This window comes from Hippocampus bargibanti, linkage group LG17 (genome assembly GCF_051943395.1).
Source record: "Hippocampus bargibanti isolate YZ-2025 linkage group LG17, ASM5194339v1, whole genome shotgun sequence".
NCBI classification, from domain to species: domain Eukaryota; kingdom Metazoa; phylum Chordata; class Actinopteri; order Syngnathiformes; family Syngnathidae; genus Hippocampus; species Hippocampus bargibanti.
In genome coordinates this window covers 14,382,756-14,396,740 of record NC_142750.1, presented here as the reverse complement: position 1 = coordinate 14,396,740, position 13,985 = coordinate 14,382,756, and the positions used below count along the sequence as shown (strand labels likewise).

Sequence of the window (13,985 nt, the reverse complement as noted above, 5' to 3'; positions counted from 1 at the left end):
CTGGAGCGGACGCATTTTTGCACATTGTCTGGCAGTGAATTGAGTTAATGACGTTCAAAGTTTCGGGATGTCCACTGCGCAGTTCTTGTTTTTTGTTCAATTTATGATTACTTTTAAATACGCATATAGGCTTTTTTTCCCCTTTTCAAAATGTCCAGCAAGCACGTTGGTGAAATGCTCTGAATGTGGTGACAAAGTTACTGGCGGTGGGACGCAGGACATCATGAGGTGGAGGAATCCGCTCTTTGAAATGTCATGGCTTTATTTCACGATGACTCACTCGTCCGCCTCGGCAGCGAGGGCGTCATTTAAGGGTTTCGTACGTCCTATAATGAGACACGAGAAAGCCACGGCTGCGCTTTCTTATCACAAGCCTTTGGGGTGGATAACATCTGTCGCGCACAGGGTTGGGGGGCGAGGGCCGAAACAGAGAGAGAGAGAGAGTGGAAACAGACGTAATGATGTCACACTTCAGTCTGTTCTTCCTGCCGACACTTTTGCTCGCTTGAACCACTTCTGCATATGCGCGTTCACTCACTGCGCCACCAAGTACAACCGCACAGCCAAATCCGATCAAGAAGGATGAGGAGCGCTTTTTAACTCCAAAATGTGGAGCTAAGAAGTAGATGAGTACCTTCTTTGATGGTGGGATCAATTTTGCAAAAATATTGACTCTGAAGTTAGGTCTTGTTTTTCTGTGAGATCCCTGAAAGTCGTTAAGACCTCGACTGAACTCTGCAATATCAACAGGGTACAGAGGCCAAGCCAAAAGATCATTTTTAAAGGTCTACTGGGATTGGCCTCTGTTAGTCTCGCAGTTGAGCATTTTACATTTCACAGCAACAAAGTTATGAAAGTAAGAGGAAAGGAACGGAAAAGAGGAAGTAGAAAAACAAAACACAGGACCTGCTGTAAAGGCAGCCACTCTCGCGGCGCCATCTCGAAGTCAGAACAACAACAAAAGCTAAATAAATAATGTCACTAAATAACCTGACACAACACAAAAGGCAGACATTTAATCTAAAGCACTTTCTGCAAGCTCTTTGTTGAATGAAGCAGTTCTAGATGAAAAAGGAGAGGATCAAAGTGTCCTTTTCACCAGTGTCTGCTGCAAGCTAAATGTTGAAAGCAAACATGAAGCTGTAGAAAATAAAAAGCTGTGCAAATGCTGCCCATGACATTACTTCATCAACTAGAGAACTTTTAATCAACAAATGGGCCCCTCGTGAGTGGATGATATGCACTCTGAGTTTTGTTCACCTGATCTCAGGTATTGGCATTTATTTAGGCCAATTGTAATATGGGTCAGCGTGTTTGGATAACTGGGCCGGTCGGTTTTCACAGCCGCCTGATTTTGGGCTTGATTCCCCCTCGGTTGGTCACCTCTGCTCAGCCTTGCAGGCCATCGACATACGCACGGCTGACAGTTAACGTGAAAGGCACAGTTGATGATCTGACGCCCATTGGAAAAGCAGAGAAGACCCTTTTTGAGAATTTCTTTGCAAGACGGTAACGACCGCAGGGGCAACATTGAGGTGTAAGCATATGCTGAGTAATGTATCTGCAACTCAGAATGAAGCTATAAAAAAATCATCGTGAAAATATGACCACATGCTTTATGACTTGCACAGATGTCTGCTCGTAAAAGACGCATCTGCCAATTTGTTTTACACAACGCGTGCGTGTGCAAGAGACAGACTGTTTGAACAGGCCTCACATTTGTCTGAAAGTCATCTCCTGAAAATGCTCAGTGTGCGGTCAGACCTTTTGAAGATGACACTTCTCCTTCCTTAAACACACACACGTGCACACACACACACACACACGTGCACACCTGTTTTGTCGCTCAAACGAAACGTGTCCCCCTTCCACTATCTCTGCTTGCCCTCGCCGCCCTCGAGGAAGGCCCCATTTCCATCCATCCATTATCTGTACCGCTTATTCCTCATGAGGGTCACGGGGGTCTTGGAGCCTATCCCAACCGTCTTCGGGCACTCGGCGGGGGACACCCTGAATTGGTTGCCAGCCAATCGCAGGTCACACAAAGACAAACAACCATTCGCTCCCACACTCACACCTAGGGACAATTTTTGAGTGTTCTATCGTAGCCTGTCATGCATGTTTTTCAAATGTGGGAGGAAACCCAAGGACCGGGAGAAAACCCACGCGAGAACATGCAAGCTCCACACAGTAAGGCCGGTCTAGAACTCACAACCTGAGCGCGCTAAAAAACTCGAATACCGGGCCACACAGTACCCGTCTGCATCCGCGGGCACACAGCAAACGGGTCCCAAGCCCTCAACCCCCCTTTGGAATGCATAAAGGCTCCATTGTGCAGCACAATGCTGGCTGCCCCCTCTGAATTTCCCCATCGACCCTCGAGCCCCATCATAACTCTAACCTCTCTTGCTTTTGCATAACTCCTCGTCTCTGGTGCCGTGCACTTCCAGACAGCTTCAAGTATACCCCTCCCTTCTCCACCAAATAGTTTATTTAAACTTGCTTCCAAAACTACCAATCAGGGGGCTTCCGCCCAAAGGCTTGAGAATGGACATTCCTCAACATCTCCGCTCATTCATCTTCCTTGATGAAATAATTTAGTCATGAGCTTTCATAAATCTTTTCAATGAGAGTTGCTAAATGGATGCAATGCTTTCAGGATGGGGAGGGGGGACTACTTTGTCCCAAACTACATTGGTACCGTCCCATCCGATCCGGACGGGAATGGCAGAGGGCCAGCGTTGACCTCACCGTGCAACATTGTCACCCACCAAGGGGCCCGACCGAAGCAACATTTACCATATCCTAAAAGGCACAAATCCAACATTCCGGGCTATGCTTGCTATGTTTTCTTCCAGAAAGGCTAGAAAATCCAAACTAAAGAGTAACTCGAACAGTTCCAGCAGATCTGCGGTTGTCTTTTTTTTTTTTTCATGTCAAGTGAGGGGGAAGCAAAATGCCTTCAAGGATGTGGGAAATTCCTCTCTTCCAAGCCGGGGGATTTTGTTGTAGGAAAACGAACCAATGAGGACTTAAACCATTTTGGAGTGAAAAACAGACATCAGCTGTTCACGCAAAAAAATGAGGTCGAGTCACTATTTGGAATTTGATTTGGATGAGAAAAAAAACACATCAACTCATTAACTGCATTCTCGTGGAGCACCATTCCTGAATTTGTTTGGGGTTTGTTTTTTTCTTGTCGAGGGGGTGATAAAGTGAGGGTCAGCCTTCTGGCAATGTTTTTCCCTCGTCCGAACGGGCAGGATTTGCCTTTTGTATAGCCGGCCGGCCCCATTTCAAGCTCAGATAACTCCAGACCTAGATAACTTAGGAGTTAACTCTTTTTTTTCTACTGAAAGAAGAGAGTCTTTGGTTTCTTACGCTACATTGAATGTTTATGTAGTCCTAACTCAATAGTCTGTGGGTCGTGGAATTGGAGTGAAAATGACAAAAGCCCTGGCACTGGACTGGACACATTTTTTTGCACATTGTCAGTGAATGATCAGCTCGAGACCGAGGAGTTTTCTGAAATCAACAAGTGGATTGAAGATTGTGCAATACAAAAGCCCCCTCTTTTGCATCTTGCTAAAACACTCACACGGAAAGCGACAGGGTGGGAGGGATGGCTATTTTGGTTGCTCACAAGCGACATACGTACACCTACAGCATCCACGGCGATGCATTTCTGCCTAAAGGAATGTCATACTGGGTAACAGAACGCTCCCGAGACAACTTGACCGTGACTCAGAGTGTAGAATTTAGCGCGGCTGGGTATTTATCGGGGGGACAGTGATAACCTCATTCCACTAGCTAGCTACTGGGCCCCTTCTCTGTGAGGCTCAAAAGAATGAAACCTCCTGCGGGGTGGAAAGAAAAATTGCGACTAAGTAGTGGTGGCGCCGGAGTTGATCCGCACCAGGGCAAATGTTTTGCATCGTGTTATTGGACAGAGATAGGTTGAAATATGTAATCGAACATTTTCATAAATATGAGAACGGACGTACAGTATCAGCATTTTTTGGTACATTACAATATTTTCCTGCGTATAAGCTGCACCGGAGTAGAAGGCGCACTCCCATTGAATGGTCTATTTTCACATTTTTTCCATATACTGTATAAGGCGTACTGGACACCTTCAATGAATGATTAAAAAATCCAAATGATAAATACAGTGATACCTCAGCTTACCAACTTAATTGGTTCCCAGAAAGTGTGTGTGTACGGCGAAATGTTCATCTGCCAAACATTTATTTCCCCTAAGAATCAATGAAAAATAATAATCCGTTTCCAGGTCCCCATGAAATACAATTCTCTACTAAATAAGCCTTAAAATGACACAAAATATACCTTCTTTTATGTACAACAAATGTGCTATTGTATTGTAATTAAAGAAATAAACTGTACTGTATGATAAAGTCATATTATTGACCTTTGTGATGGTGGTTGATGTAGTTGCCTCTTGATGATATCTGAGTGAAGTTGCCGGGCTTTCTCAGCAATAATACCCTCACTCACAATGTCCCCTGCTAGCTGCTTTTGGCTAATCCAAATCAACAGAAGTTTTTAAACCTTTTCTATTGCCTGAGACCGTTGCTTAGACAACACAGAAACAACCTTAGCCACACAAACGCACACCTTGTTCGTGTTTTTCGATGACCTCCTTCTACTGCTCGACCGTAATTTTCTTTTGTGTCGTCTTTGGCTTAACACAAGCCTGCGGTGGGGTCTTTTTCGTTATCAAAATTGCAAAAGGACTCCACTCAATAGCAAACCACGGCTGCACTCAAACGGGGTGTGGAAAACTAGTCCGCCAGCCACCGTGGCGCTGTTCAGCCGTGTTCATCCACCGAAAACCAGTATGCCAGCAACTGTGTGGTTTGGTTCGTTTGCCAAGATTATATTCTTGCCAATTTAATGTTCGTAAGGCGAAAAGTTGGTGAGATAAAGCGTTCGTAAGCCCAGGTATTACTGTAAATAAAACTACCAAATATAAGGAACACCACATTCTGAGGTGGTGCAGGGGAAATGGAGTCGGTGGCCGCTGACAGTAGTTGCAAGACCTGTTATGGCTGAGTATTATCACACATATAATGCGCACCTGCGTATAAGGTCATCTTTTGAAGAAAATCAAGGCTTTTAGGTGGCCCTTATACACCGGAAAATGTGGCCCTTTCTTCTGCATGAGCGCACACACATCCCATTATATTTTTTTATGTTGTCATTATGCGGTTACCATACATTGATATTTAGGTGCTTGATTTCAAAGATGTCACACCTTCCTCCAGCCATCTGAAATCTTTGAGAGTAAATTATCAATGCCAATGCAGATGTGCTCTAAAAATAAAAGAAATTAAATAACAACGTTGAGGATCACACAATGTGTTGGACTTCTCTGAAATAATCCAATCCTCTGACCACGTGACCTTTCACACACTTTAAAACAGGCAATAATCTCCTGGAGTATGCAGGAAACCCGATGCTGCCAGCAAGGGAACTAAATTCTTTCACAGGGGTGACCACATTTCTTGACTAAAGAAAAGGAAAAAAAGTTTTTAAAAAAACCCAACTTTTGATCCGCTTTTAAAAATGACTGTTGATCGGTTGTGAGCAGAGTAGCAACGTCCAGTTCTAAAAATCGTACCTTGAAGCATGCAGCGGTAAGCTGACTCGGAGATGGCGTAGATGTGGGGTGGCATCTCGTGCCTCTTCTTGCCCCGGTACATCTCGATGATGTTCTCCGAGTAGATGGGCAAGTTTTTGTAGGGGTTGATGACCACACAGAACAGCCCAGAATAGGTCTGCAAAGAGAACGTGGATTGTGAAAGACATGCAAAAAAAAGGATTTTGTTGATAGGCAGCCTAATTTGAAGACCTTTTTTTGCCTACATTTAGGCAACGTTTTGTGCGGAACACAATGTGTGGCTCCTACAAGCCACTGAGCGCCTTTCATAACTCTCAAGTACACTTTACAGTCACGGTATAATGCAAGTTTACATTTTGTAGCATCACAAATTTTGTTAGCTTCTTTTGAATCTTTCTTCTGGGGCTGAGGTTCTGTGCATCTACTTTGGAAAATGATATGCAAATGCATGACCTTATAATGCTTGGGAAAGTCCGAAGCACGAAGCAGGTGTTTGCGCGTGACGACGAGGGCGTCCGTGGCGAGTTTGTAGAGCGCGGTAAGGATAATCCATCCATGATTTTGCGGAATTTAACACAAGTAGATATTATTGAGCTTGAGTATTTCGTTGTGTGATATGTTTTGAATGTTGAAAGTGATTCCATTTTTCAATAAATGTTGATTTCTTTAACTTTCCACTTTCGATTGAAACCCATTCGAAACAGATGCAATCTTGATGAATCACAGTGCGTATGTTATTTTAATCTATTTCCATTTCCTCTTGCCAGTGTCTGCTAAGTAGTATGTAAACGCCATATCTTGCATATTCCTTGAGACAAATGTATGAACTGATAAGGGCTATTTTTCACATTTGAAAGACTGTTAATAAATCAATCAAAAAACATCCCTTTCATCCCTTTGCTGCTGTGAAATGTAAATTTCTCATACTGCGAGACTAATAAAGGCAAATCCAATCCAATCCAAAATTGGTTGTAGTGTTCTTACTGTGCTATGAGGTTTGCACAGACTACATTTAAAGGACAACCGACATCACTTTTTTTGTTTACTAACTGACATCAGAAAATGTTTTATAGCATCGAAAATACCCAAAACACGCAGTATGATATTTTTAGTCAAATGCAAAACACCAATAAAAATGACTTAATGTGTGCTGAAACTGCAAAAAATCAAAACCGGAAGTGGCCAGTTTCAGAAGGTCTCGCCCCCTTGTTCGTGCTGTCACGTCAAGACGTCTTGCCTTCAAATCAAAACAATGGCTTCAGATTCGGAGAAGATGCTTTTTTGTTACTCATCCAGTTATGAATATGATTCAAATAGTTCTGAAGAGGACAGCATACATGTTTGCAATCGATTAAAGAATTTATTCTGTGTCATTTTGAGGCATCAGGGGGGGGGGGGCTGTCGCACCCAAAAAAGGCAGAAGATGGCGACAAAGCTCCGTGTGGAAATGACTCAACATTTTTGTCACAACACACAAGGATTCACCATCGCGTTATTTTTGTTTTCCTTCTAATTTCGCCATCAACACGGATCCTGCACTCCTGCACTACACAGTTATATTCGCGTTACTGTATCGAGAGTCAATGGCTAGGTGGAAGGAGCTGTTTAAATGTCTGCTGGATTTGGAATGCATGGATCGGTAGCGCCTGTCTGAGGGGAGTAGCTGGAAAAGGTGGTGGGCAGGGTGCAGAGGGTTCAGTAGCATTCTGAAACTGGGAAATTTCCTTGAACTTTTTTCCACAGGTCATATATTTGCTGTAGCAGAAAATGGCTCATAGGGTAAGGGGTGGGGGGAAGCATCAAGTTCCTTCCTATATGTTGAACGTACAGTACATCAAATCACTTAATACGTATATATCACATAATATATACAGTAAAGTCTCGTTATATCGATATTCAAGGGAGTCCGAAAAAATATCGATATAACCGGGACTATCGTTATGTCCGACCCTGTTTGCATGTAATTTTCTCCGTGCGTGCATAGAAATAGTATCGATATAACCGGGACTATCGATATATCTGATATCGATATAACGAGACTTTACTGTACAGTGATACCTCTGCTTACAAACGCTTTAGCTAACAAACTTTTCGAACTTACGAGCATTAAATTTGCGAGAATGTAATATTGGCATACGAACTAGTTTTCGAGAAACACACAGAGCGCCACAATGGCTGGCGGACTAGTTTTCGGCGGAAGAACACCAAACCACACGGTCGAACAGTGCCACCGTGTCTGCCAGACTACTTTTCCACACCCACTTTCCTTGAGAGCACTCAGTGCAGACGTGGTTTGTTATGGAGTGGATACTTTTGCTTTTTTGGGACCAAAAAAGACCCCACCACGGGCTAGTGTTGAGCCGAAGAAGACACAAAAGAAAATTATGGTCGAGCAGTAGAAAAACATGAACGAGGTGTGCGTTTGTGTGACTTAGCGTCTTAGTACCAGTATGCTAAGTCAACCATTGCTACGTGTGGCTAAGGGTGTTTCTGTGTTGTCTAAGCAATGGTCTCAGGCAATAAAAGAGGTTGAAAAAGTTCTGTTGACTTGGATTAACGAAAAGCAGCTAGCAGGGGACAGTGTGTGAGGGTATTATCGGCTGGGGGAGTAGTTTTCAGCAGATGATCACCAAAACACACGGTTAAACAGTGCCACGGTGGCTAATGGACTGGTTTTCGTCAACACTTTTCTTTGAGTGCAGACGTGGTTTGTTAGAGTGGAATACTTTTACTCTTATGGGACCGAAAAAGACCCCACCACAGGCTAGTGTTAAGCCGAAGAGGACACAAAAGAAAATTAAGGTCGAGCAGAATGAGATCATCGAAGAACACGAACGAGGTGTGCATTTGTGTGGCTACGGTTGTTTCTGTGTTGTCTAAGCAACGGTCTCAGGCAATTGAAAAACTTCTGTTGATTTGGATTAACGAGAAGCAGCTAGCAGAGGACAGTGTATGAGGGTATTATCGCCGAGAAAGCACGGCAACTTCACTCGGATGTCACCGATAGGCAACTACATCAATGACCATCACAAAGGTAAATAAAACGACTTTATTGTACGGAAGAGATTGTTATTGGTGTCCTGAGCTGACCCATATGGTTATACAATTTGTTTGCCACTTTCTGTATTTTCTTTGTATTTTTGTATGAATTGCCTTTTCATATACAACATGTTTTTCTGGAACACCTGGTCCCAAGGACTGATACCACTTGTTTTATCGCTTGTTTTGTATTTCTATTTCGATACTGCTACAGCTTGTTTTGTATTTTTGCCTGATATCTGCATTTTCTCATACGCCTGACAATGTATCTTACATGTTGTTTCTTTGGAACACCTGGTCCCAAGGACGCTGATACGACTTATGAATTGCCTTTTCATACACATGTTTCTCTGGAGCACCTGGTCCCAGGGCTGAGGGAGGGGGGAGAAATGACTCATCTCCTGCGCAGACAAGTTGGCCACTTATTTTCGCATGAGTGGGTCTATAAAATGGGGAGTTTCCTCAATCCCGGTTACAGTCTGCTGTCAACTGTGCACAAGTGTCCAGCTTTCGGTTTTCCAGATTACTCTACCGGGGTGTTTGCCGGCTCTCCGCCCTCTGTCAACGGTAAAGTATACTATTCTGGATCTGCCGGAGTCGACCATCACCTCACATCCTGGATTACAGATTACCTCACAAACAGGCCACAGTACGTGAGAGTAAAGAACTGTGAGTCGGGCAGGCTTCTCTGCAGCACCGGAGCGCCGCAGGGAACAGTCCTGGCTCCATTCCTCTTCACCCTCTACACCTCGGACTTCAACTACAACACCCCAACCTGCCACCTTCAGAAGTTCTCTGACGACTCAGCTATTGTCGGCCTCATTACAGAGGGAGACGATAGGGAGTACAGGGGACTGACAAAGGACTTTGTGGACTGGTGCCAGCAGAATCACCTCCAGATCAACACCGGCAAAACCAAGGAGCTGGTGGTGGATTTCTGCAGGAAACAATCGTCACCTGCACCATTGAACATCCAGGGTTCGGACATTGAGAGGGTGACCTCCTACAAGTACCTGGGTGTTACTCTCAACAATAAACTGGACTGGACAACAAACACGGATGCCCTAATCAAAAAGGGACAGAGTCGCCTCTTCCTCCTCAGGAAACTGAGGTCTTTTGGAGTACAGGGGTCACTCCTAAAGACTTTCTATGACTCTGTGGTGGCATCAGCCATCCACTATGGCATTGTCTGCTGGTCAGGCAGCATCACCACCCGGGACAGAAAAAGACTGGAGCGCTTTGTCAAGCGGGCCAGTTCTGTCATGGGCTGCTCGCTGGACTCTCTAGAGGAGGTGGGCAACAGACGGACGCTAGCTAAACTAAAAGCTATGATGGACAGCCCCTCCCACCCCCTCCTGCCCACCCTGACAGCACTGGGTAGCTCCTTTAGCCAGAGACTATTACATCCGCGCTGCAAGAAGGAGAGGTACCGTCGCTCCTTCCTACCGACTGCTGTCAGGCTTCACAATGATCACATGTGAAAAAAAACAACAAAACTGGACACTTGTAAATATGGGTTGTTGCAATATATCTAAATGCATTTCTTGATTCTGCACTATGTACAGTTTTTTTTCTTATGGAACGGTTTTGCACATTTACATTTGCACAGTATACAGTTGACATTTTTATTTTGTTATGCTTAGAATGTCTTGTTTCCTATCCTTTCACCCCCACCCCACCCCATCCCTTTTCAATTGCTGCTGTGGACTGCAAATTTCCCCATTGTGGGACGAATAAAGGTATTCTGATTCTGATTCTGAACTGTGCTGATTGGAGTGTTATGTAGGGATACAGGAATGACAGCTTGTGTCTCGCGTAATTACTCATGGGAAATATTGTGAAATGCTGTGTATTTTATTATTAAACGTATGGGAAATGTTGCGAACTGCTGTGCATTCTATCATTAAACGTCACTACATATACATATACACAACATACAGTCGTTTGTTTGTGGTCATTTCTCTGCTGCGATCTCTCCGAACCTGTAATAAGGCATTTTTCACAAAACAACAGTACAGTTTATTTCTTTAATTACAATACAATAGCACGTTTATTATACATAAAATAAGGTATATTTTGTGTCGTTTTCAGGCTTATTTAGTAGAAAATTATGTTTTATGGGGACCTGGAAACGGATTATTCTCAGTTTTAATGGTGTCCTATGGGAAGTTAATGTTTGGAAGACACACTTTTCGCCTTACACACACATTTTCTGGGAACCAATTAAGTTCGTAAGCTGAGATATCACTGTAGCTTGTTTTTAACACGAGTGATCAAAATGATCAAAATCCGACAGAAGCTCTCTCCTCCAGGAAAACCTTCATGGTCACTGTGAAATCAGATCCAGGGCAGATCCTGACAGCTGAGCAACACACAGAGGCAGCAGCGGACACGACAGTCGAGCAGCAAGCCTTTTGTAAAAGATGCAGAATTGAAGGCAGTGAAATATATTCACGTAAAACATATCGACAGCGAATAAGAAGAAGAAAGACAGTTGCAAGGATGGGAGTAGAGGGAAAAATAACTTCTAGGTGGACAGCAGAAGAAAGGCAATGGACAATTTGTTCGGCATGGAAGAATGCTGATGCTTTGTGACAGCTGAGGCTTATCTTGCGATATAAAGGCCTGCTTGTTTCCAAGCTAGCGTGGTCAAACCCAATGCGGAGCCTCGATTAGCCTGTGACGCACCGCCTCGTTGAAATAAACCCCCCGAATAATATGTGTGCCGTCATTCAGTTGAGATGTTACGACAATGACAGGCACCTAAATGATGAGGTGCGTCAAATGTCTACACGAACACCATCATTTAAAGTTTAAGTCCTCAACATGAGGGGGGGTTGGGATGGGGGGCGGTTACAGCCTGTCTGTACTGGATTGTTCAACTCTGAGGAGGTAAGTCAAACAACTCAGCCAGGAAACTTTCTTCCTGTCAAAAAAAAATCCCACTTAGTGAGAACACATGTTGACAATTTGTCTCAGCCAAAATACGAATTAACAAGATCCCAAGCGGAACATGAACCATGAAAAGCACAGAGGGAGCCACCTTCGTATTAAAAAACAAAAAACAAAAACAGAAAAGTGGAATCCACAAGGGAACTGGGATTCAAAGTATAAGTGCTACAAAACGCAAGACTTGAGAAAGATATGAACAAGCTGGCGGTCCATTTCTGGTGACATAAACTATGCCCAAATTGTGCATTGAACGAGATTTTTTTTTTTTAACACTCCTCGCAATCCCCGAATGATATTCCCCTCAGCTGACAACCAACCCACATTCTAATTCTGAAAACCATAAATGGGTCACAATTACAGAAATCGGGAACATTAAAAAACAGTCCATTGTACAGTACACTTAAATACAGTCTGTATTTCTCTCAGGGGCTGCAAAAATGTGTGGTCAGGAAGTTCAATGTCCCTTCCTGTCCCAAAAAGAGACTAAAAAATATCAGTGCATAATCAATGGCAAACGCTAACTTAATATGAGGTGATTTTTCAGGTGCAAAAAGCTTTGAGAGAGAATGTGGTTTACTCACATAGATGAGTCCAGAGTAGTAGCGGTCCTTTAAGTTGTGTAGCACAGACGCCTCATTCAGGCAGGTGAGCTCAGCCATGTCCTCTACCTTACTAAACTTGGGGGGGTTCATCTTCTGGATATCATCCTTGTTAATCACCACTTTTTTACCATTCTCAGCCAGCTCCACCACCACCTCCTCGCCGCGCTCCTCGCGGATACTGGCACCCTCGAAGCCATGGCGCTCTGACGGGACCCAAACCAATTTCTTGGCTGTCCAGTCAGCCTGCGTGGCCGGGTTGTAAACCACGGCGCGATCCACAAACAGGTACCGCTCTGGGTCCTCTTGACCGCTTCGATGTGACATTTTAGGTTGGCTTGACGAGAGCAACGTGGGCGCCTGGAAGAGACAAGTTGAACGACGGATGTAGTTAAACAAAAGCAAAACATCACCTGAACGGGTCACTGGTCTATCGCAACCTTTCATACAGTCAAAACATGTGCTGAAATCAGGCAACTTAGTCATGACAATCAAGTGACTATTAACGTTAACAGAAACAAAATCAAAACAGACAAAATAAGTGTTTGCTGATCCCGCCCTGGGTCATGCTGATAAATGGTACTCCGGAATACGAAGGGGAAACGCAAATTCTTCTTCAACATGATGGCATTTGGGGGGACAATATTAAATTGGCAACGACAGAGTTCAGTGGAGTTTGCGTGACCCGCAGTGTCACAATCCTGCGCTTTGTGCGTAACTGCGCCGCTGTGCCCACGGCGGCGGGACACGAGAAGGTGAACGGCAGGACTAAAAAAAAACCCACGGACCAAACCGTCGCAATTTGAAATGGACCAAAAAATAAACATTAACTCCCATCCGTTGGTGTTCATCTTTAGATGTAGGATTTATGGATGAAAGACGACAGCGCATTGCCACGCCGTAGGCATTCGACAAAAATAAAAATAACTTGTACACGCATTAAAACACATCAACACAAAGATTTGAAAGGTCATTATAATTTCGTTAAATTGAAAGAAATGATACTGCGTGAACGTGAAAGACACATCGCTTAACGGGGAATCAGATAATTGGGTGATAACGGTGCTACCTGTTTGCTTAGTTTCACCCAAAGTGCACTCCAGCCGCTAGCTTAAAAGGCTAATTATAGCCCAAACTGTGCCGTCTAATTCGAGTTCATCTGATTAACAAGAGTCCGGGGTGGGGAAAGACAACAACGGTGATTCGAATCATCTTTAGGGATCCGCGTCCCACGGATAATGAGCCCAGTATACCAAAGTTTGGGAAAGCGCATCGAACACACAGCCTCCATACCGCCTCCCAAAACGCAGCCTTCCGTCTGTCGTGATCGATATCCAGTCAGTGACCTCGGAAACTCACCTGGTGTCGTTCCGAGAAGCTCGAGTCCGGTTCCCCACGCGGTGCGCCGAGCCACTGAAGCGCAGCCTGTGTAACGTTCCGCTCCGCGCACACAATGGAGACCGGGGGCATGTGTTGGGGCTCTGGTATGCACCGCGGAGGCAGGGCTGCCGCTGCCTCGACACCGGGGCCCCTCCTCGACCCCGCACTTTACTCACTTGACCGCCCCAGCCCCCGCCTACAAGAGACACCCGCCTCACAACTCGCCCCTTCAACAAATCTGACTGATACAAAATGTGATGAAAAGTACACTGAACAGTGTTGGATTAAAAAATGTGGCAAAAGGTGGATTGATTCAACCGCAGTACAGTACTTGAGTAAAATTTGAAAAAGTACCAACTTTTTTACTTGACTAC

The 13,985-nt window shown here is 44.4% G+C and overlaps 1 protein-coding gene across 2 annotated transcripts in view; it reads right to left on the bottom strand.

Moving 5' to 3' along the window:
* Positions 1 to 13,760, bottom strand: part of LOC148885923 (myosin-10) — a 46,266-nt gene extending 32,506 nt beyond the window's left edge. The window contains exons 1-3 of one of the 2 annotated variants that reach the window (XM_089019534.1): positions 13,591 to 13,760; positions 12,214 to 12,591; positions 5,642 to 5,798 (exon numbers count right to left, since the gene is read on the bottom strand). In XM_089019534.1, coding sequence (XP_088875660.1) covers positions 5,642 to 5,798; positions 12,214 to 12,591; positions 13,591 to 13,701 — 646 coding nt within the window. In that variant the 5' untranslated portion in view covers positions 13,702 to 13,760. The remainder of the gene's footprint in view (positions 1 to 5,641; positions 5,799 to 12,213; positions 12,592 to 13,590) is intronic. The other variant, XM_089019533.1, reaches the window with a different exon arrangement.
* Positions 13,761 to 13,985: the final 225 nt, after the last annotated feature.